Source organism: Anser anser, assembly GCF_964211835.1.
Source record: "Anser anser genome assembly, chromosome: Z".
Lineage (NCBI taxonomy): Eukaryota > Metazoa > Chordata > Aves > Anseriformes > Anatidae > Anser > Anser anser.
In genome coordinates this window covers 44288175-44312694 of record NC_139723.1, presented here as the reverse complement: position 1 = coordinate 44312694, position 24520 = coordinate 44288175, and the positions used below count along the sequence as shown (strand labels likewise).

The following is a 24520-nucleotide window of genomic DNA, read 5'->3' as shown; positions in this document are numbered from 1 at the left end:
AGGGAAAATAGCCACCTGAAAGCACGGTGGTACTTACGAGTCCTGCTCTGCTCTCTCTGCTTCCTTTGCTACATTTAGGATGCAACATGACATCTGTATCATCTTCTGACTAAGCCATCAGCAAAACAAGTAGGCAATCTGTTTGACCAGATGTAGGTAGAGCAATGTCACATATCCTCTGCTGAAATTACCTTCCATGTAATCCTACTACAGAGGAGTCATTAAAAAGAACAGAAACACACCACATCTCTCCTGTAGTAGGAAGGCTGCTGCCCCAAGCCATGAGAGGCTTTTTTAGAATTTCGTGCATGGTCACCTTTACTCCTGAGAGAACGCCTTTTAAACAGCTTACAGTTCCAAGAATAGGAAGAGCAGCTATTTCAAAAGGCTAATATGAAATAGAGCATGCTGGGGAGAAGCAAGGAGGGAGACTGCCAGTGATGTCTCATAAATGGGGGAATTCTGCCCAACAGTGAGAGTTAATATTTCTGATTCATTTCTCCTGAAAGAATATATTTCTGTATTTCAGATCAGATAGCTTTAAAGTGATTTGAAAGCTATGCCCTGCTATATTAATGATGCTCATTGAAAGGACCAAAACCACGTGGTGTCTTTACGACAGGCTTGCATCAATTTGAGCATAATCTGCAATAATCAGGGTTGGAAATTTTCTATAAAAGCATTGAAAACTAAAGTTGTCATGCAGTCTCCTAATGAAGCCAAAGAAAAGCACCTAACAATATGAAATCAGTATTAAAATTCAGAAGTAGTAGTAATATTGGCATTTATAATTTTTGGATGATTAAATTAATAAAACAAGTTTTACAGGAAACAAGCATCTTTAATGATAAATCCAAATAAATGCCCACTGAAAATAGCTACATTGATAGCTAAGTTTATCAGTCTGGTTTTCCCAGAACAGATTCTGCAATAATTAATGGAAGGGTGAGAAAGTAGTTATTGTTTTATCAGAATAGACTGGTTTGTCTTCTTCTATACCAGTTTTACTCTGGAGGGTATGTCAGGACTTTCTGACATTCCTGTACTTTAGTTCTTAGCTTGTTTTTTTTCAAGCCTATGGCATTAACAATGTTATAGGATAGGAATACATATCACAATATTTTGCAAAACAATCTACATAAAACTTTTCAGTTTTTAAGTTCATTAAAGGATTAGAGATTAGAAAATTAACAGACTTTCCTTTTTAACGGAAATTCTTCACATGGGACCAATTAACACTTCATTCAACAGATGGATCTCAAAAACACATTATTATGAAAACTCAAAACATATTTTATTACCTACATACAGCTTATCTTTCTCTTTTTTTTTTTTTTTGTGATATTTACACAAAAACACCGTGCTCTGCATGGAAAGAAGTAAAGAGGATAGTTCAGCTGTTTAAAGACAGAACAAAAAAAGAAAAGAGGGGTATAACAAGTAAATCTTATGTCCTATAATAATAATAATAAAGAATATAATGAGTAAATCTTACGTTCCTTCAGATGGTGGGAACTCTCCTTTCAGACAGCATCAGAAAGACCCCAGGTGAACCTCTCCATGGATGGGAACCATGCAGCCTGCTATGGGAAAAGTCACCTGGGGTCCATCCAGTGCTGCATGAAACCAGGGTTCCCAGCATCTGAAGGGACGTAAGATTTACTCTCTACCAATATTCCTGTTTGTTTGTTTGTTTCCCTATCTTATTAAAACAGCTGTTCCATTATGCAATTTGTTGCAGGACCTATGTTACTGAGAGTTGGAAACAAACCTGTATCCTCTACCCTGTTGCAGAAGACGTAACTGGATAACAAAAAAATAAGACACTGCTCAACAGACTTACTTTGTTTGATAGCACATCCTTCTATTCATGGTCTGGTATTCGTGATCCCCAAATGTTGCTTTCACAGGGAGCAGTCAGACTCTGACCAGATTTTAGCCATGTTCAGTTAGCAGCACAGCTCTGTTGTTTCTGGTAGGAATACTGCAGTGAGTACCCACTTGGTGGCTACAGGATCAACCTTCAGAATTGTTAGCAACAAAGACTGAGATGAGTTGGTAGGGGAAACTTTCCTTGGAATTTGGACATTTTGATTCTGATGAGTTACCTCTCAACAGGGACCAACACCCTGAATCCAGGTACAGAGTGGACACCTCCTGCCCTTAGGGCATGCATTAGTTCTCCCCTCTGCCTGGGTGCGGAAAGAGGGGGTCTGAAGCACATGGCGGCTCGTCCCTGATCTGTGTACTTTGGTAACCAAGGTGGTGAGGTTCACTGCATGTTAGCAGCTCAGTTCACGTGTAGCCATAGTTACCAGAAGAAATATACAGAGATTTCTGAGAACAGTCATTTATCTTGGTGCTGTAAAATCATTTCTTAGGTATCAAAAAGAGCAGAAATACTAGTAGGATGGCAATTCTAAACATTATTTCCACTTCATAACTTTCTGTAATTGGAAGTCAAATCCTGAATCTGATTTCCTTCTTGCCTAGAGCAGCTTTATCCCATGGAGTCATCTGTTTCAAGGTGAAAATGAAAGCAGAAGATGCAGGCTCAGAAATTTTCTCCGCCTTTCTGATCTCTAACAGGAGAAGAGATCTGCAGCAAGAGGTCTCTTGCTTTTATCCCAGTTTAAATTTGAAGTAATTCCATGCACATCATAGGAATTGGGCTTGCAAGAGACAGGAAACAAAGGTCAATTTTTTTGTTTTGTTTCGTGGTGTTTTTTTTTTTTTTGTACTTGTTGTGGAAAAGGAAGTTTTTAATTACTTTTCTGCCAAGAAACAAAGCTCTTAGTTATGATTTATCCCACCCCAAGTCAAGGTTTAATCCAAGTGCAATTAAAAGCAGGTTGATTCAGTATTTCGCAACATCCTTCCCAGGAACTCAGGTGGTAGTTTCCTCCAAGGAAGCTCTCTTGAGTATTGTTTGCACTGGGAAGAAAGGGGAAAGCAGAATTCAGATTTACTCTTTTTCTCTTTTGTCTGTGGGTATATGTATATATATATACATATGAACATACCCTTTTTTCCAAAGCAACTGTAAATGTGTTAAAACTATCACGAGAAGTGAAACTTAGCGACACCTTTCTGAATGCCAGCCAAGTGGCATCACCAGGTGTTCTCTGATTTTACTGGGCTGATACTTGGTTTTCTGTGTGAAGTCCTTGTGCCTCAGGTGTATCTTCCTAGATAACTGAAATGATCGAGGGCTTCATTTCAATACTCAAGGTTTTTGTATTTTCAAAGCATTTGCTCGACATTGATTCTGGTGAAAACAGAGCAAGCTATAAACTTCATTGTACCCTGGCAACGTTAAAATGTGTGTGATGAGAAAAAGTATGATGGATGAAGAAACCTGAATGAAGGTACATATCCAGGATCATGCATGATGTTCACTCTGCAGAAAAGTTTGTGTCACTGTGGTACAAGTTAAGTTAAACTCATTTGAAACATCAAGTTGCAAGAATATACATTTCCTTGCTGTGATAGGCATGTGCTGATGTTCTGACACAAGGTGGTAATATTGATACCAATATGAAGAATTTTTGTTAATTGACTTTTTACGAATATTTGAAATCTGAAATGTTTCCACAAAAATAAGGCCACCTTAAATATTGTATATACCCATATTCAAAGCTACATTTTATGTCAAGGAAGAAATATGTTTCAAAAGAATAATACAGCAAAAAAATCAGTTAGAATTGTAATTTTGATTCCTACTGTATTTAACATCATAAGGAATTTAAAGTAGCCACTGTGGGAAGTGAAGGAAGATCTAGTGAAATCGCCCCATCTGGGGATTTTGTTTAGAGAATTCTTGCAGGTTAGATTGCAGCAACCTCACTATTATGTTTATATTATACCTTTTTATTGTAGACAAATGTTTAATCTTAGAGCATTGTCTTTGCTCACAAAATGTGAAAAGAAGGATTAATTCCTTTGATTTTCAGTAGAATGGAAAAGAGATCAAATATAGTATTTTTTTCCTAAAGCAGTTATGTGTGGAAAAAAACACCACATATTATCTGAAATTTAAAAGGTTCTTGCCATAAACTAAAGACAAAGACATTTGCTTCTTTGTGAGACAGTGTAAAGTATGTCTGAATATATTCCTTATTTAATACTCTTATTTCTTCTCCATATATCTGGATAGACAATTATAAAATATAATTTGAATATTTTCCTACTTCAAATGTGTATAAATTTTTCTGCATAAACAGTCACCATTGTTACTAGCTTTAGCTGGGTTTAGCAGATTTGGAGAAAGATATTTTGAGTTCTCAGTAGGTTCTGTTTGTATTTTCCGTGTAGCAGAGACAAATGCCAAAGAAAATGAAAGCTTTTCGAACAGCACTAAAATATTCTTTTCTTTAAAAGGTGTGAGGTCACAGAAAATACCTACTAGAGATTTTTTTTTAAAAAAAGGCTTTTAGAATTAGGCTGAAAAAGAGTAAAAAGTTCCTCATTACGTCCTCTTGGCACTGGGACAGAGGGGTCTCAACTCCCCTGGCCCCCTTTTTCTCAGCCCCGCAGGGCTCGTGTCTGGGAGATGGGAATGGAAGGGGGTATTGGCAGGGGGCAGTGGTACAGGACAGGAGCAGGGCTGACAACCACCTGCAGCACAGCCTGCCGTGCTTGTGGGGGGCACTAAGGACACTCATTACCTGGTGAAGAGCTGCTGGCAGCATTTGACTACCTCTGTGCTGTTGGCCGGAAAACTTGTGGCGTTGAAGGCATTTGGTAATAAAATGTGGCAGGGAACTTCCACACCAGGGACAGTCAGCATTCCTGTGGAGTAAGTAACAATTTTTCTAATGAGCAATGAGTAAGATAAGTTTTGGGATATCGGTTGCTGGGGCAAGGTTGGATGAAACATTCCGGTGGATTTGAAATCACCCTCTGAGATGTTTCTGTAAAATGGTGCAAGATTAAAACCCTCAAAATGTGGGCTTTGAAAAAAAAAAAATCTGAATCATTTTATAGAATCGGATTAAGGAATTATCACCTTTTTTTTTTTTTTTTTTTTTTTTTTAACCTATAGAAGTTAAACTGTGGTAATCCACTACACTCAGACAATTTTGACTTCTTACCTCTTTTAATGCTTCTAAAAAGGTATGCTAATGCCTTTCTCACTGCTGGGCCAGTGTTCCTTCAATAAATAAAATGATAAATAAAATGGAAGTATGGTACATTTATAGTAGTGCAAGTAAACACATGAGCTTATCTTCTGTCTTAAATCAATATAGTTAAGGTCTTATCTCTGTTTTGCTAGATGTTCTCCAAATTCTCCTACAAATTTTAATATCACTATTCATTATAGGGATGGAGACACAAACACATCAAAATGACAGGCCCCTCTTGTACTTAGTGTTGGGAAGCTTGGCCACATTTTTAATATGTTTGTATCTTAAACATGATAGTAGACATTGCTTTGATCTTTTAACTTCTTCTGGGTAAGATGAAAGCATTTGCCATGCCAGGAGTGGGTGGAATGTAATTGTCTTTCCACGGCAGATTTTATTGTTTTGTAAAGATTTCCCAGTGGCTATTCATGATTTTATTCTTAAGGCCAAGGTCGTGAAATGACACCTTTTAGGAACACTTCCTGACTTTTCAGTTATACAGAATAGTGTAATGCATTAAATTATTATGGAGGGCTGTGTGACCAACAAGCTTTCAAGTTTGCTAGATCTATAACCTTCAGAAAATAGTGCAGGATTATCATTACAACATGTATGTTTTTGTTGCTGCAGTGAATACAAAGGGATAGGGAAGCTGGGGTTCATACAGTCACTTTTTTTTAGCTACATAAAGTACCAAGTTCATTTTTCACTGGAGGAATATCAGTGTTTGCACTTTTGTCATACAATCCTGCATATCATGTGCTCCAAAAAGAAAGCTGGGAAAGTTAAATACTGGGGGTAAATTTTGCCTGCTGAATCATATCTGAGCATATCTCCTGAATGACTATGTTCTTTTTCATTTCCTCCCTAAAACGGCTGTTTCCTTGTGCTTCTTCATTCAGCTTGAAGGTGAGACTTTGAAATCAAGGATCTGCTGCTGAGTTCCACTTTAAGATGGTTTCATTAACTGAAATGCACTGTGGGAATACTGTCAGCATAAAATATCCTTTTATCACTAAGGCCAAAAACTGTTCAGCTTCCCCCTTACTCCTTCTGTCTTGCATTCTACTTTCATTCTACTTCATTTCTGCTCTGTAATTACTTCAATATTTCTGTAGCCAGCAGTGTGTAAGAGGGACTGTGTCACATCTATAACTTGCAATTATCTCTTCTTTGCACGTCAGGCATTATACATAGACTAACAAAAAAGATAGAAAGGAAGAAATAATATGATTTTGAATATATATTCCAATTTTCAGCAACTTTTTGAATATTGGCTTTTAATCTTGTCAAACCAAAAATACTAGTTTTATGTAACAGGATTTTCTCTGCTGCATTTATCACACAGATACACTGCCACCGTGTGGACACTCACACTATGACATGCTAAACTTCACAGTACCTGCAATACAGGCTGTCATGAAACAGGCAACAGTTCCAGCAATCAAAGCCCTGAAAGCACCACCGGCTATTTCCTTTCTTTTTGAGGGAGCAAGGCTTGCTAGGAAGAAAAATAAAATGTTTATAATCCATAAATACATATAGATATAAAGAAAATGAGCCTGACAATTCTCCCTTCATGAGAGGAAAGCCCCAACCTGTAGCTCTAACCATGAGAAACAAGGATGGAAAATGAGACATTTTAGTGAGGCATTTGAAAGCCTCGTGGCAAGGTTTGCTTGCTCCATTAAGATGGCGTGTGCCAAAAGGTAATTTCTGTTTCCCTTGGCAATTCACAGGTCTGTGCCAGCTCAAAGCAGCTTTCAGAAGTGAAACCCAGGCAAGGCACTGGGGTCTGGCCTTGTGGCTCTTCCACACTGCCCTGCTACTGGAACTGCAGAACCCACCTGGTATCCCAGGGTAAAGGGATCTGACACCAATTCTGTCTGTCTGGTGAGAAACCCAAATGACTTTTTAATTTTCCTAGAGATCCGAAAAGTCTATTTTAAATTATTATTTTTTTTTCATACATGTAGCATTTCTAGAGAAAACAGCTTATTTTATCTTTCAAACTAGTGGGCTACAGCGATGGTTTGCTTACCCCAAAGCCCAAGATTTGCCATAGCTGCAGCGGTTGGCAGCACGAGATCTGGACAGGAAGACCTGTGGTCAGGGCTTGGTCCCCTCCCCTTGCTCTCAGCCCATCTCCCAGTACCTGTGCCCCAATGCTTGCATCCCCTCGGGAGCCCTCCCATGCCCAGCTAGGTACTGAGTCTTGGCAAAGCTGCTGCTCAGCCCCAGTGTTGCTAAGCTTCACCCACAGCCTGTCCTTCTGCTTGCTAAATAAATTATTTGTGAGAGGTATTCTTACTCAGGCTTCCTATTACCAGTCCCAGAGAGCCAAAGTTGGCAAATCCACAAAGCGCATAGGTGGCAATTGTTTCAGAGTGGACCTGAAAAGCAAACACACATGGTTGAGTGAATTGAGACAACCCATGCTGTTTTAGAGGTCTGGAAGCATGGCATTGTGGCCCACTGCTCTGAGTAATGAAATCACTCCGTTTCGCTTGGTTGCTACCCCAGTGTGTAGCTTTGAGCAAAGTAAGCTCATTCTCCTCTTGAAGGTGTCCATGCTTTCATACCCAAGGACTCAGACTGTGTGACAGTTTTATTTTTCATGTACATTGCTGTGCCTTGCTGAATTGAGTACTAGTAATTAAAGACAAAAAAAATTTCTTATCTCACTAGTGGCAATTCAGCTATTGTTTTTGTTCAGGGTGTGAGCCAGAGCTTTAACTCAGCTTGCTGTTCATAGCTGGCCTGCCTTTATAACACTCTGTTCAAACCTCAAGTTTTTGTATGTATTCCTGAATTCCTTGTCCCTAGAACAAGCAGAGGGTTCCATGTGCCCAGCTGCTCTGTGCATGCTCCACTCTGTGCACAGAAAAAGAAAAGGGAAATGTGTCTCCTCTGGAGTGGGTGCTTTGGTGTGATAACAGGCAGAGGGAGTTTATGATTTTGGAATCCCCAGTAGCAGTATATTTGCTTCCTGATTTCAGCCACTTTCCTTCCATTGGGCAACACCAACTTATTCTGGACCTCAGAGCACAATATGGGTTACCCTTCATCTGCCCCCATGGAGGGACATCCCTACCCCCCACAGGACACAGAATGGCTTTGGGTGAAATCAGGTTATAAACCTAGAGACAGATGTAGTTCAGACATTTTGGGAAGAGATGCAACATCTCTCAGCAAATGGATTTTTGCCCCCAGGCAGCTTGAACTCCTACTTTCTGTATTTTAGGTGCAAACTGAACACAGCTGAGTGAGTGTTCTGGTAGGTTTCCTATTTATCAGACATTTCTCTGTTTCCCTTCCTGTTTTATGAAAACCAATTTGCAGACTTTTTCAATCAGTCTGTACATATGCAGGAAAATGCTTTTCAAGTGTGCACTCTACCTGCTTTTCCTAGAAAAGGCTTTGTGTATGATGATTTCCCTGCTTTCACTTGGATTCTCCTAGCTCAGAAAACAAGAATACTTGTTATTACTGACTCAGGTGAGGTAGCTGAGAAGACTGATTGTTTTCTCTGATGGAATATCTGTGACTGGATGTATTAGAGAGTTCTGGAACCGAACAGACATTAAAAATGGAAGCCAGGCTACTCTCAGATGGACTCTTGTGCCATAGCTAAAATGGTTATTTGGCAATTTTAACGAGTGTTATGAATCAAAATTATTTTTGCATCTCAGAGCTTTTTACCACACAAGCTAATACAGCTCTTTGTAGGTATTGAAAGTGAGCAAAGAAGTCCTATACTACATTTCACTGATGAAAAAAAGTTAAAATACAGGTGATGAGATCTGACTCAGAAAAGCTGACTTCAAGATTAAAAAAAAATATCTAAGCATTTATTTAGTTGAGAGCCATATTCCCCTCGTAGAACATGACATGACTATAGCGGAGCTGATCAAAGATCTGTCTACCTCAAGGTCCTACCACTAGCAATGGGTACTTTTGCAAGAGTGTATTTGAACAGACTTCCTGTCTTTCTACCTCCATTTGTAAAATATATTTCAGTAGTAAGGAATGCAAGTGGTCAGGAACACTGTTTTGGTTTGTACATAGGGCAGGTATCCACATCATCATACTAGATAAAATGAAGATTACAGGCTGCACATAAGGATGCTTCCTAAGTAGGGGTCCTCTATAATGACAACTTATCTTGATTTGAATAGCAAAGGCCAATGCAGTTACAAATCTAAGTATCATGGTGCTTAGAGTGAGAACAAATTTGGCACAGAGTCTGCATGGGGAGGCCAGATGGGGTAGAAACCAGGACTGCCAAGCGGAGATGCAAGAGTCACAGCTGAAAAAGTCAGCCTTGATCACTGTGTGTTCTTTGCCCTCATGCACACACCTGAGATGCCCTTTGTGTTGCCATCCTCAGTGAGCTTTCTTCCTCACTGAACTGTAGTAGAAATTAGGTATCCTGTTGGATGAATCCAGGTAGATGTGTGAAGGACAGCTGGGCTCAGGCTTCAGATGGAAGTCCTTGTGCATACTAACCTTCATTGGCAATTGAAACAAAGTGGCTGGACTCAGTGTGGCAGGGGAGGTGTATGCCATGTAATACATATTTTGCCTTCTGCACAGAGGACTATAACCTCCATCACAAGTGTGCCATGGACAACGGAGTGTCAATAATATCTTAAAAGATATCTTAAATAATATCTTAAAAGCTAGAGCTACCTGGATGCTTTTCCAGAAATATGTGGCTTGGGTAAACCTCTGTGGACAGCAGTATCTGCCAGTTCTTGCCCAGGATTTTCATAGGAGAGTATCTCATAGGGAAGTTCTAGCTAAGAATGAGTTAAGAAGAAACTAAATTTGAAGACAGCCTTGGTCATTAGTGCAGTGTTCTGCGGGACGGTGCATGTTCCTCAAAACTCCCCTTACCGAAGTCTGTATCTTTCTTTGCTATGTTTGTTAGAGATATCTAGGGTGATGACAGTCACGGCAGCCTCACAAGGCAATGCTGTATTTTAATAATTAAACTCTTGCTGAAAACTGTTACTGAAAGATACATTTTAATATGCTGCCATTATCCCTCTGTGACCATATTATAATGCCAGCTGAGTCACAGAAAAGAATTAGATCCAAAAAGTCTCCAGAATAAAAAATGTTACTTACAGTCATATACTGTTTCACATTATTAATGTACATGCTCCCACCCTTTTCTCGGTTGTTAATCAGTTTTGAGAGGCGTTCGTAAGCCACAAATTCATTGAAGAAAGTTTTGTAACCTAGAAGTCCACCAACAATAAAGCTGTCTTCCCAATCTACTCCCATCATGAAGGAGAATGGCATGAAGATATATGAACAAATGCTCTGCAAAATATATAAGGTAAAGCTGGTCAAACGAGATGATTGGTCAAAGAACAATGGCATTTGATAAACTCTTTAAATTTAAAATAAGGATAGTTTTATTTCAGCACAGGAACTTTGGTCTTGACCTCTTACTGCCAACACACCGTGAGACCGGGAATTTTTAACAGGCAGGTATGCCTGAGCAATTTGAAAAGGACCAACAGAAAATCTAGATCTAACAAAGTAGTCCAGTATATTCTGAATTTTACACTTAAAAGAAAACAAAAGTTTCCTTGCCTTTTTTCCTTCAGATTGGACAGAGTGTTTGAAGCAAACTGAGGATTGAGTTAAAAGAGCGATAAGAGAAAAGAGAAATCCAGTTCATGTGCTAATTAAATCAAGTGTATCAATGACCAGGCTTTAACAATCATGTTATTGGACTGCAACTGATGTAAACAAAGGGCTTGACTCTGCAGAAAAGCTGTATTCCTAAGATAATTACAGCTATATGTTTTTTTTTCCTAGCATAAAACTTATGCAAGATAAATAAATAGCATATCCCACTATAGGCTATTTTTATATATGAAAGAAAATACATCCAGTGGTGAAAAGGTTTGGTCAGATGGTCTCTTGTGAATTTAACTGAAGTGTTTGAGCAATTACTATTCCTCATTGTTTTCTCTGCCCCCAGAAAGAATGATCCCACACAAACTTTTTCCTTTCCTGTTCAGCACAGAAATACTCAGCAAGTCAGTATGCCCACAACACAGTCCCACAAAATCAGCCCAAACTTAAGGTCCCCAGCTGGACCTACTCCAACAATGGAACCAAACACAACAGATGTTAGTGTTTCTCAAAAGGAATGGCTGAATGCAACATGTCTTTGGGTTGCATCTCCTTGTGGGTTACCAATTCAACCAAATCCTGTTCCATCTAGCAGTTATCAAAATACCACCCTTTCAGTGAATATGGCTGAGGTATGCATAAATGTGCCTTTCCTCTGCTGTAGGTGTCTCGTGTGGTGGCAGCTGAGTAGGGTAGCATCTTAATATTGCTGAATCCATATCTTCTATGAGTGTTTATACACTTCTCCAACACCTGCATTACAGTGTTATAGCCGTGTTTCACACTGCCCTTTTATCAGGAGGTTGCAAAACAAATAGCTCAAATCCACTGAAACAAGATTGTTTGATTGGGTCAAAAATGATGTATTAACCTAAGGTAAAAAACAAGTTCTGTTTAAAGCTGTTTGCTCAGCTGAGTGATTTGGGTGCAGATTTAAAATTTAATTGTGCTGAAAACTGAGCAATATTGAGTAAGCATGGGTTCAGACAAGTTCAGCCTTGTCCCATTGTCCTTATCTAGATGAAGTTAGTGAGCATTAAGGACTTGATGTGGCTATCTGAAGCTAAAGACACTTTAATGTTTAGCAGAAAGAGGAAAGAGATGTTAATGGCTTAGCAAGTGTCAGATCTGAGATGTTGCCAAGTCAGAGGAGGTGGGCATTAACATACAATGCTTGGAAAAAGTACTCTGCTGGTTATCAAGAACAACCCAGAGGGAAACTGTACCTGGACTAATGGATACAGAAATACTTACATGGCAACATGTAAGTAAACTTTGGCTGTAAATGGCTGTAAAGACATTTTTTTAAAGTACATGCACACAAAAACATAGAGTTTTAGATCATATTTAAAAGAAAAAAATAGACAAACAACAACAGCAAACCACGCAGATGCTTGATTTGAGAAAGGCAAGTTATGTATGCATATAGGCTGAATTAAGGACCTGAAGACCATACCTCGAAATTCAGCTGTGGATAGTCAAACAGATTGCCCACCCAAGAGAGGGCTGAATCAATGAAAGCCAGCAGGGCAAGGAAGGAGATCAGGTTCACAGCGATGTTTGCCACCAGAAGAATGGAGCTAGATGCACCTTGACTGGCTGCCTCCAGCAGGTTCTTTGATTCACTTTATCAGTGAAAACAAAACCAGTGTGTGAATCATAGAATCATTAAGTTTGGAAAAGACCTCCAAGATCATCTAGTCCAACCTTCCCCCAACCACCAATATCACCCACTAAACCATGTCCCTAAGCACCAGGTCCAACATTTCCTTAAACACCCCCAGGGACGGTGACTCCACCACCCCTCTGGGCAACCCATTCCAATGCCTAACTACCCTTTCTGAGAAGAAAGTTCTCCTTATATCCAACCTGAACCTCCCCTGGCCTGGCACAACTTGAGGCCATTCACTCTTGTCCTAAAAACATTTGTTTTGTGACATTTTGTTACAAAATATGAACAGTTTGTAATTCGAGAATAAATAATGGAACTAAAGGTAACATTGATGTGATTAGAAATTCCATAACCATAGAATCACAGAATGGTTTGGGTTGGACGGGACCCTAAAGATCATCCAGTTCCAACTCCCCTTCAGGGACGCCTTCCACTAGACAAGGTTGCTAAAAGCCCCATCCAACCTGGCTTTAAACACTTCAAGGGATGGGGAATCACTGCTTCTCTAGGCAAACTGTTCCAGTGCCTCTCCCATATTACCACTCCCATAGTAAAGAATTTATTCTGAATATCTAATCTAAATCTATTCTCTAATGACCAGGTGGAGTAGGTTCTGGCCTGTATACTCTTGGGAGCCACTAGGAGGGTGTGCCTTTAGTTCCCTGAGGACAAATTCTGGCACAGTTGGGGCAGGGATGGAGCGGTCAGGCAGGCTCTGGATCAGACCCCTGTGCTGCAACTGCCTGACACACTGCTGGGATGGGGGAGTGGGCACTGCTCTTCTTCAGGCAGCCCTTGCAGAGATGCCCCAGGCTGATCAGGAGCGGCTTCTCACAAGCCTTTCTACTTTGTCTGTCATTTCTGAGGCAAGCAAGTCTCCCTGCAGATGAGCAATATTTGCTGCTGTCATCACTGAAAGCATCAGTTTCTCCACCTTTGTTTTTGTTTGCTTGTATTTACAGATTTGTTGCAAAGCAAGGAGCAACTAGGAAAATCTTTTGGTGGTTCACATTGGGCAGGAATTTCTTTTGCTCTTTGAAGAGTTTATTGTCCAGCCCTGTTCCATGACAGCTCTATGCCTGTCCCAGTGAATGCTGGTCCCTTCATACAGGTGTAGCAGGGCATGCTGCACTTGAATACAGAAACTATTAGCTTAGTGTACAGTGGTGTGTCATTAATTACCTGCACACCTACCATATGCTGCCCCCAAACCTTAGTTATTCTTCTGAATCTCATTCTTGCATGAGTATCACTATTAACTAGAGTCTAGATCAGCTTACCTTTTTGCCATTTTAAGATCACTCTTCAAAGTTACTTGAGGCTTTTCAGTTTCTGGCCAGAATAGTTTGGAGGTGGCTAATGATGCTGGTGCTGACATGACGGAAGCAGTCAGTAGGTGGGAGGCAGAAATCTAGAATTTCAGGCGACAGAAAATATGCTGTGGTAACTGCATCATGAACATCATAAGCAAACATAAAAAGCAATAAAAATCATTAAAAGTTTGGATAATTTTCTACAGGGGGTCATTAAAAAGATCACATTACTCAAAGGGAAAAAAGAAAATGATCGATATAGGACAGAGCTAATGGGAGAAAGGAAGAATCTAAGAAGTTGAAAGTAAGGAGTAATTGCTCCAAGAGTTAAGCTGCTTCTCCCCTGTCTAATGGCAAAGCAAAAATCAAAAGAAAGAAGCAAGCAAACAAAAAAAAACAGATCCATGGAGTAGACCAAAAAAAAAGCCAGGTCTGGGGTGTAACAATAGCAGAGCGGATGACTGAGAGCCAGCCTTCCACCTACGGACACCCCTAAGTTATGCCCCTTGATGGCAGAAATTTGTTTTTGTCTCTTGAAGTTGTGATTTATTAAAAAAAAAAAAATACAGGACCTAACATAAATTCCTCTACTACTCTTTCACCTCATTATCCACAAGTTTTTACACAAAACTCCCTCTTTGCTAACTTTTGCAGTATTTCCATCTCTCCTCTTCTTGTTTTACTTTGTCTTTTCAGCCAACCCTGCCTTTCTTGCCTCTGCCTCTCCACTGTATTTTATGCAGATATTGAATGTTTATTAACCATCTCCTGATGACTCTGATCATAAATCATATATTCAACTCTGTTTTTCTGTCTAACCTTGTGCTATCAGCCCTTTGGCAGACAAGACATTTACTACTTGTGTTTGCACAGCTTTACTAGAACCTCAGTCACAAGTGGACTCTTTAGGCTTGTATGCCTAGCATCCATTCCTGAAGGACATAATCGATATCACTGCTGCAGGCATTGATCAGTTAGCACATTCCATGCTGGTTCACCTGGACTGCAGTAAAGTACACAAATCAGTAATCTCCTTGCAGCTATGGCAAGAAGGCTCTGTACTGCTTAGGTAGAAGTTCATGATACTTAAGATCAGGTCTTGGTGTCTTTTTCTACCATCAGGAGACAGGGAATTTTTTGTGGTTAATTCCTTAAAAAAATAAATAAATAAATAAAATAATCCAGGAATGACTCGTGGATACCTGCCAGCATTTTAGTTAGGCTTCTATACTTGCATGATTTAAGACAATGTATTTTTCAGTTCTTCTTCCCTTTCTTACCCCAAAAGAAATATATGCTCCTAAGACACTTCCAGCAATAGTGGAGAATCCTGCTGTCATGACTGCATGGAGTTCAGATTTGGTGATGTATGGTAAATAGGGCCGTACCAGGAGAGGAGACTCTGTCTGGAAGTGAAAAACAACCAACAAATGAAGAACATCCTAATAAATCTTCAGAGGTTTCTCTTATTAACAGGTCAGGAAAATTGGTGGCTGCCTTGCACATTCCTAGGTGTTTTTGGTGAGTTAATCTTTGTGCTAATGAATGCTGTGAATATTGATAAGATTTTGATTTTTTTTCCCCGAGAGGGAAAATTGTACCAACATCCATCTTGTCTGAAGACAGTTCTTGCTGTTTTAATGTCTCCCCCCAAACCTAGTGAAATTGCCAGGAAATCCCAACCCAGTTTTGAGTGAGTTAGAAACAGCCATGGGTCTGAGCTGCAGTTAAACCTGTACGTCATGTGAAACATGCATACCAGCCAGTATTTATGGGCAGGTTAAAGCTCTGAATCCCTCTGGCATGCGTGTGAGCACATTCTGAGGGCAATATTGTATGGACGTACTAGTTTAAGTCTGGAAGAAGTACAAAACAGTGAGGCACTGCTGCAAAATAACTATCATGTGTTAGCGTTGTTTCTGTACTTGGACAATACTCGGTGATCTTTTCCCATTGCTTTGAAGACGGGGACAGACACTGCTGTAGTGTTGTTTTACTGGATTTTCCCATTAAGTGGGAAATTAGACTGTCCCATGCTTTCCTGTCTAAGGCCTTGCAAAGCCAAGCCTGGATCTTAGTTTTTCTGAATTATCTGTCTCTCTGCCTTTGCCTACCTCATGTATACTCTTTTCATCCTATTTGCCTTCTCCTTATTTGAAAAAAAAATATTTTTTTTCATAGCCTTGGAGTAGTCTTGTAGTCATTTCAAGGGAGATCTATCACCTAGATTTAAGCTTAAATTTCTGTTGGGAACAGATTCCCCACACCTGCGCCACTGGGTATCACTGCCAACACTTAGCGGAATTCAGTCTTTCTGGAAATCAGCCACCATTCCTTCTGTACTGGAGTCCTTACTTCATATGAAGTGAGGATTATTTTTACACAAAGATGCTTGCTGAGCAGCCATATTTCACAATATTCAGTTCTCCTGTGCTGCCATGTTTTTCCATGCTTCAACTCACCTGTCCCACAAATATGTTACCAGCAGCTACAAAAGACTCAACAGGAGTTGTCCCCATAAAAACGTGCATTATCCAGCCAACCTAAAATGATTAAAATAGAAAAAAGGAGACATTGGTCTGCCTAATCCATGTACTTCTTGAATTAATCATGTCAATGTCAGAGTTCAGAGACACCTTAAAATACTTCCTGAGTTAATGATTCCAACACCAAGATATTGTCCATTCATGTAATAGTAGCGTGCTTAAATAAGACAGAGGAGGAATAATTTAACAGAATTGAGAGTACAATACTGAAAGACCCCAGGTTCCTCCTTGGCACTTACACTAAGTTACTAGAAGCAGATATTTTAATGTGTCCTTATTATTTATGTACCTGTCCAAAGGGACTTTGATCATATACAGGGAAAAAATGTAAAATGTAAAATTTTAAGGCTAAAAATACATCTTAGAAATTTTAGCACATGGTATTTCAGCTAGGTTAGGTTTGTGGTGATAATGTAACAATCCTGGGAATGAGAAGGTCAAAGGACTTTTGAAGTTTATCTAAAAATATGCTTTAACCACCACCATACAAAAAGATCTTTTCCCTCATCTGCTAAGTTCTTTGGGCAGACAGGGCAGAAAGACTACTTGTAGACTTGCTATTATGCTATTGGACGCTGACACTGGATCTAGGACCTGACTGAAATGAACACTTCAAGAATGAGGTGAGGAAACATCTTCTGATCTTATTCAGAGACACAAGTCCTCCAGGGATCTGTGACAGGGAACTGCTTGCAGTTCCTACTGCAATGCTTAGCAGCAGGCAGCAATCCACCGGCTGTGATCTAACTTCAATCTTGCATTTTGGGGGGTGGACATGGGGCAGGTGGAAAGGAGGATTTAGGCAAGTACGGCATCAGAGGAATGCCGAAGTTAGCCATGCAAGCCTAACAACTACTGTGATATAAACAATAAGACCAGGCTGGGGGAGGAAAGTGTGCTAGGTGATGTCAGTTAGGATTTTGTGGTTGTAACATTCAAAACTATTTCCAGGTTAAAAATAAACTACCTCCCATATGTCCATCCCTGAACAGCTTGGACAGAGCCAGCGTTACATGTGTTTAAGAGGTGTCCTGTACTAGGCAAATGAGAACCTACTGGTGACAATTCCTACCTTTCCAACGAGCCACTGCATGATTCCGAGGTGATATAGCATAGACATTACTGTGCTGAAGAAAACCACAATTGGCAGGACCTGATTTAGAAACACAAAATCATTAACACTTCGAGAGTGGTTTTCCTGTCCTTGATTCTGTAGGCCATTTAATTTTTGAAAAAGAGGCTCATGTTTTTTAAGATACACTTAGAGGTCTTGAAAACTCATCATTAAGCTTACACTTATGCTGTAAAAATTTTGACCTTCTAGACTTGTTGTGTATGTTTGTGCTGGAATTGTTTTTTAACGTATCTGAGTAGTTCTCTGATAGGACTGCAACAGTTTTGAAACTGTCTGATTTAACATGATACACATTTGTTTATGGCCATGTTTGAGACAACTCAAACAATTAGTGGGCACTGGCATCTACAAAGACTTGGATAAGTACATCTGCAGACTTTGAAAACCATGAAATATGTACAGTGGGACTGTAGCATAGAATTCAGAACTCATCTTCTGTGTGTGTGTTTAAAAACAAAAAACAACAACAACAAAAAAAAACATAAAACTTTTTTAGAGTGCTATATAAGCATTGGGACAGAAATCCCTCAGAACATGGAGAGATTCTGATGGAGATTGTAACTGACTTATTTCCCAGGATCAAGGACAGCTTCCTTATAAAGCTCAAACAATGTAGCTGCTTCCTAATAACACACTATAGCAAAATCCTGTTTCCTTTGTTACTCGGTGCTATTGATAACATTATATGACAGTGTAATGACAATGGGGCACATTCAAGAACTCTGTAATTGTAAATGCAGACACAGTCTACCTAAAAACAAATTCACAGGTGTACACTTTTTAAATACAGGGAGTCTATAAGTATCTCTCCTTCAGTTGAGACTGAAGGAAGAATATTTTCCTTAAATATGACTTAAAAGAATTCCAACAATGCCTAACCCATTGTGTGACAGGTTATTAACTGTGTTAGTTTTTCATACTGAATAAAACTAGTATCACTTGATTTTCGAGTATGTTAAGCATGAAGGATCTCAGCATTTCTATGATTGTATATAACAGGAAGAAAAATCCCCCAGAAAGGTCCAGAATTAGGCATACAAGTTTGTTATAGCTAAAACAGCACCATTAGAAATAATATGCTTTTATGTATGTTCAACCAAGGTCATAATAATCATAAACAAAAGAAGTGAACAGAACGAGAAAGAACAAAATGCATTGTTTGTTCAGAACTTTCTGGTAAATTAATGCTGTTCCTTTCTAGAAGAGAGTTAATACCAACAACAATTTTGATAAAACTCTGGAGACTCAGCTTAGATGATCAAATGTCAGCTGTATATATTGGATGGTAAAATCATAAGTCAAGTGTCTTTCACTCTGAATGGATGAGAAGTGCTCTCAGTGGCTACCATGGTATGCACATTTCTAGCTGAAGGAGTGAGGAGACAATGTTCTGCCTGTGCTGGGTGACAGCCAGCATCCCTCTGCCTCACTTCTTGTGCACTTTCCTAAGAAAATAACTTAGATAACTCTAAAACATGCTTTTCCATTTTTGAGTTAAAGGCAGTTCTGGATGTACCATTAGTCTTTATGAAACAGGGAATTTTTTTTCCAGTTTTGATAATATCTGCCTTCACTGCATAAAGAAATTGGGGACTACTTTGTAAGTAAACTCTCCTGCCTGAATTCGCAATGACTTAATGTGGTACCTATTATGTTATGTCTTCATCAGAAAATAGTAGCACCTATTTAACAGGTAAATAATTGTTGCAATGTTCTGTCACAACCAGGCTAGCATTTATCTAGGTCATAACAAAGTCACAAGGAAAAAAGTATCCTCAAACCATTACTCTAAAATAAGCAGAATGGAAATAAACTACTCACAACCCATTGCATAGCAGTGGGTTTTCAATTGCACTGTCTGCAGACATGAACACAATGAAAAACACTTAACAATTTAACAACTGAAAACAAAACAAAAAGAACAAAAAAACAAACCACCTGAACTGTTTTGCAGAAAGGCACCCTGCAGTACTAATACACTGAAATGTTAAGTCAGTGGTTTTGAAACTTGGGAGAAAGGACAGAAGAACCTCAAGAAAACTCCTCTGGTCCCATGTCTGTATGGTTCCTATCTCCCTGAGAGTGAGAGAAGGAGAAATGTCACTTTCAGTCTGGACCTATGTGGGACTGCATATTGCAGGTTGGATGAGAGTGGGAGAATGGAGAGGGCAGGAACATCCTCTCCCTCATAGCATCATAGAATCATTGAGGTTGGAAAAAACCTCCAAGATCATCTAGTCCAACTGTCCACCTACCACTAATATTACCCATTAAACCATGTCCCTAAGCACCATGTCCAGCCTTTCCTTAAACACCCCCAGGGATGGTGACATCACCACCTCCCTGGGCAACCTATTCCAATGCCTGACTGCCCTTTCTGAGAAGAAATGTTTCCTAATTTCCAACCTAAACCTCCCCTGGAGCAACTTGAGCCCATTCCTTCTTGTCCTATAGCAAGATATCTGTGAGAGGAGGCCGAACCCCTCCTCTTTGTTGCAGTGCCCAAACAAGGAGAATAAAAGTCACAGCATCAATAACATCAGATGGTTCCTTCTCATGGCCTTAGGGATTGAGCAGCCTCCACAAGGAGGCATGGAATCTAAGAACAACTTCCCTCTCTAACTATGGGACATCTACACACATTGTGTATGTGGGAATACCTGTATGGCAAGGGGAGGCAGTGGTGCAATATCATTTGTAATTAGCTGTGTTTCATTTGTTGGTTAAATGAGAAATGTATTTAATGAATAAATTTAATGACCACCCTGAAAAATCCCATTATATTTCCATTGAGAACTGATATGAAAGAGCTCTTTAGAATTACATTTATATGGCTTACTAATCTAACTAGAAATCTAGGCTTAGAAATCTAACTCCCTGCTTCTTGAAGCAAACCTTGCCTTTTGTAGTCAACAGAGTAGATGACTCAAGGTATTGTCCAACTACTTGACTACTCAGGTGTGCTAAAGTTAAGAGAAACTTTGTGTGATCGCACTCATCAGACTTAGTAATAGATCTAAAAGAGTGTTTCTGCTAGTTCAAAGTATCTTTTCTTACAGTAAAACAATGTGCATTAGCTTGTTTATATGGGCAAGTTTTTTTCAGAACTCTGAAACTCTGCATCTGCATACGCAAACATGCATTTGAAATAACCCAGTTTATGCATGCAAATGCATGCCTTTGTGACTATTAGTGTTTTTGTGACTAAAAGGCTCAAAGGCTGTAGAGGAACTTGTCAGAATGCCCAGTGGATGCCCGTGGGAGATGTGTCTACTCTGGGAACTGCATGCATCTAAGACAGCAGAAAACTGAGGTGTCCCTGCATATTCCTAAGGATGCAGTATGGATATGATTGGGCTCTGATAGCTTTCTGCAAAGACTGTACTATTACTTGTTTACTCTCTCTCTCTTGAGCTAAGCCAAGATTGAGAGGTTTCATTTTTTGAAGACACTTCGGAATAATCATGGGTCAAAATCTGGTCAGCTCAGCACTATATGCAGATTTGACAAAATATTTGAAAGACACAAAAGTATTTTTGACCATCTTAATGTCTAAAAAACTGACACGTGTTTCAAGAGATAATAGGCTGGCTGTCACTCATGAACATTGTAGAAAGACAGAAATCTCTTTCTACAGAAGTAGTGGATGGAGGATGTTTTGTCATGCTGTGTGCTTATCTGCCACTATGTTTACTGTATATATTCCTATACCAAGACATATGCAGCTCTGAAAATCATTGTGGTTTTTTTTTTTTGTTTTATTTTTTGTTTGTTTTGTTTTTGTTTGTTTGTTTTTCAGTGTGAAAATGCCTTTTTTGTGCTTGTTATCATCTTCTAGAAATTCCACATACAGTAAAACTGGTTGCTGTTTGTGTGCGTGGAAGCAAACTTTTGACAGTCTGGTCAATAGTTATGGCTTTAGTCAGCAAAATGTTTTGCATCATCTCAGAAGCGTTATAAAATTAACTTGAAAAATCATATTCAGAATGCACTGTGCAGAAACACAGGAAAAATAGCATTTGGGATGGGGTTAGGGATAAAATCATTTCACCCCCAAAATATGTAACCTTGAATGCAAGTTGCCATTTGAGTGTTTAATAGAGTACAGGTGAGAGAAGACCGAAAAGGGAACCAGAAGGAAGAGAAAATACTGTAATTAAAATGTAATTTCTATTCCTTGCTGAAATGCTTTTTTTTTTCCCTGTTAAATTATTATGAGTATTCTTAGTAACAGCATATTTTATAGGTAACACCTTTTTTATTTTTATTTTTATTTTTTATTTTTAAGAAGTGATAGTGCTAAGTGTGAAATGTATCTAGTTTGGAATACCACATTCAGGCAAGAAAGAAGATAAAAATTTTGTAAGCCCATGGTCAGATGTCTGAAGTTCCTGACAGTAGTCTCTGTCTGATCAGAGGAATGGTCCCTAATAGAGTCCTTATACATTTTGCATTGTTTTTGTTGTTGTTGATGTTGTTTTGAACATATAAATGTTCTTGATTCCAGACTAGTAAGTGTCATGGCACGGACTCTATGTGGGAACAAAACCAGACAGCATGCTGTTACATGTTAAAGAACATAGAGCTGTATTACAACAGTTTCCCTACAAATTCTAAGGGAGAGCAGGGGAATCTCCATGGGATCACATGAATGCCAGACATGACTCAATGCAATTCTTTGTGCTTATGCATGGGCCCCTTCTACTAGGTATAAGGATAAAACTAGGCTCTCCACTTCTACAGGGGCAATGTCTGTGAGGCAGTGGTCTACGCAGCACTTTAGAATAGGACAACATAACAACATAACATAATATAGCACCTTTACTTGTGGAGGGGTGGGAAAGATAGGCTTGAGATAATATTTGTTTCAGCAGGACCAGGGAGGAGCCTTTTAACCTACTCCTTGTAGAAACATATCCCAAAGTCTTGTATACTTGTGATATATGTTGCTGTAACTGGACTAAACAAGTGTAACCTCACTCAGTGCCTGGCAATAAATGAAGGGCTTTATCACACAATCACAAAATCACAGAATGGTTTGGGTTGGAAGGGACCATAAAGATCATCCAGTTCCAACCCCGCTGCCATGGGCAGGGACACCTCCTACTAGACCAGCTTTCTCAAAGCCCCTTCTAATCTGGCTTTAAACACTCCCAGGGGTGGGACATCATCAGCTTCTCCGGGCAACCTGTTCCTGTGCCTCACCACCCTCAGATTAAAGAATTTCTTCCAAATATCTGTTCTAAATCTACCCTGTTTTAGTTTAAAACCATTACTCCTTCTCCTATCACTACAATCCCTGATATGCGAGGTTTTCAAAATTTCTATTCAGAGTAGAATAAGGAAGAGTTTTCCTCTTAGCTGATCTGTTTGGTTACTGCACTGGTATCACAAGATATATATTTCCCAAGCATACTCCTCCTTTCTCTGTTGCCTATCCGTCTGTACAGTATATATAAAAGCTTCCTTACCTTAAAAGCAAATAAATGATCTGTATACTTTTCACCGAACACAAACTTAGCACCTGTGTCAGAGTACTCCAGAAAAGTCTACAACCAGAAAGCAAAGGAAATTAGTCATAGGCTCCATGTCCATGATAAAAAATATGCAAATATTGCTAGTCCATGTTCATGATAAAAAATATGCAAATATTGCTAGTCTTCCTGCAGCTATCTGGTGAGGTCTGAGGAGCTTGTGCTCTGCTCTTTATGAGTCCAGGCTTAACTGACTGTGTCTGGCTGAATCAGGGGTCTCTGCTCTGTTCCTCTATGAATGCAGATTATTTCAAACTGTGTAGATGAAAAGCACAGGGCAAGCTTTCCTGTCGTACCCAACAAAATAAAGGCAATAAACTACAATAAAATAAAAATGTATTTTTTAATCCTGATATTGTGGTGTATTTCTACACTCCCTTAATGTTAATATGTACAATAAATTACAGTTTAAATTTAATGGTTGAACTAATGAGTTGTAAAAATAGTAGCCAAAAGCTGTCATAAAAGAAGCTTTTTCTTTTTAATTTTGGTATTGTGGTGCAGTTTTATATTCCTGATGACAACATATGCTATTAATGATTCTGTTTAAAATGGAAATGTAATAGCCAGAGTAACGAGTTATGCGAGGAGCAGCTGTAAACGATACGGAGCTAACAAAAGGGGGCACTAGACCCACTTCAGTCGAAATTGGAAGGGGAGGCTGAGAATGTGGTGACAAAGCCCGGATGACTCCTGCTGCTTACAGATTAGCAGTCAGACAGACGTCAGACCTGTGCCTTCACTCTCTCACAGAAACGGTACATTCTGCACTGTCTTGATTTAAATGCACTTAATTATCTGTACTGTGAAGAACAGTTGTGTGAGTAGTATCCCTGGGGTGGAAAGTCTGAATGTCCTTCAGTGGGTACGCTCTGACCTGCTTTTTGGATTTATCTTAATTATTACCTTTCAGCAATGGACGTTTTAAACAAGAAATTGTGCCTGCAGACTGCTGTAGAGACACCTGTGGCAGGATCTTGTCACCTCCCTAAAGATCCCTTACTGCATGCAGCGAGCTGTTTTGTCTGGTCCCAACTGTGGATTTTGCCACTTCTACTTGAATTTAGTTTTTTACGTGTTGTGAGAACTATGAAATGCCACTGTGACCACGACCTGTGCTATTCTGAGGATAATGATTGTTCTGCCTTGCTAAATCCCAAGGCTTTTAATCACAGCATTATTATCAGAAGGATGTTTTGGAGTTGGACTAAGTCTAAGAGTTTCTATAAGTGTCATAGAAGAATAGTTTTTCTGTGTGTTTGGAGGGATGCAAGTTATGATTTTAATCCAAGGAAAGTAGAGACACTAACAGAGTTACTCTGGTCATTACTTATCAAGCTGTCCCACAAGGTCTTGTGCTAATTGGGCAAAACAGAAGTGAGAAGATTGAATTCAGGTTGTTAATTACCACTCTGAGATCTCAGTTTTTCTCAGCTGGGGAAACATCCCAGGGCAAATGGATCATTGCATTACCTGACTGCTATGTAAGAATCTTAAGACAGAAAATGATATAAAAAAATAAATGTTTTTGTCAAGTAG

The 24520-nt window shown here is 39.3% G+C and overlaps 1 protein-coding gene and 1 long non-coding RNA gene across 5 annotated transcripts in view; one reads left to right on the top strand and one right to left on the bottom strand.

Moving 5' to 3' along the window:
• Positions 1–1059: 1059 nt before the first annotated feature.
• The window catches only part of SLC28A3 (solute carrier family 28 member 3), a 46168-nt gene continuing 22707 nt past the window's right edge, over positions 1060–24520 (bottom strand). For all 4 annotated transcript variants that reach the window (XM_083816899.1, XM_083816901.1, XM_083816900.1 and 1 more), the window contains 11 exons: positions 22919–22996; positions 17385–17465; positions 16229–16309; positions 15047–15172; positions 13734–13864; positions 12238–12406; positions 10260–10457; positions 7438–7519; positions 6529–6627; positions 4668–4791; positions 1060–2934 (listed from right to left, as the gene is read on the bottom strand). In XM_083816899.1, coding sequence (XP_083673025.1) covers positions 2820–2934; positions 4668–4791; positions 6529–6627; positions 7438–7519; positions 10260–10457; positions 12238–12406; positions 13734–13864; positions 15047–15172; positions 16229–16309; positions 17385–17465; positions 22919–22996 — 1284 coding nt within the window. In that variant the 3' untranslated portion in view covers positions 1060–2819. The remainder of the gene's footprint in view (positions 2935–4667; positions 4792–6528; positions 6628–7437; positions 7520–10259; positions 10458–12237; positions 12407–13733; positions 13865–15046; positions 15173–16228; positions 16310–17384; positions 17466–22918; positions 22997–24520) is intronic.
• LOC310889441 lies at positions 23207–24519 on the top strand. Its single transcript, XR_014576567.1, has 2 exons — positions 23207–23739; positions 23895–24519. It is a non-coding gene; the product is annotated as an uncharacterized lncRNA (long non-coding RNA).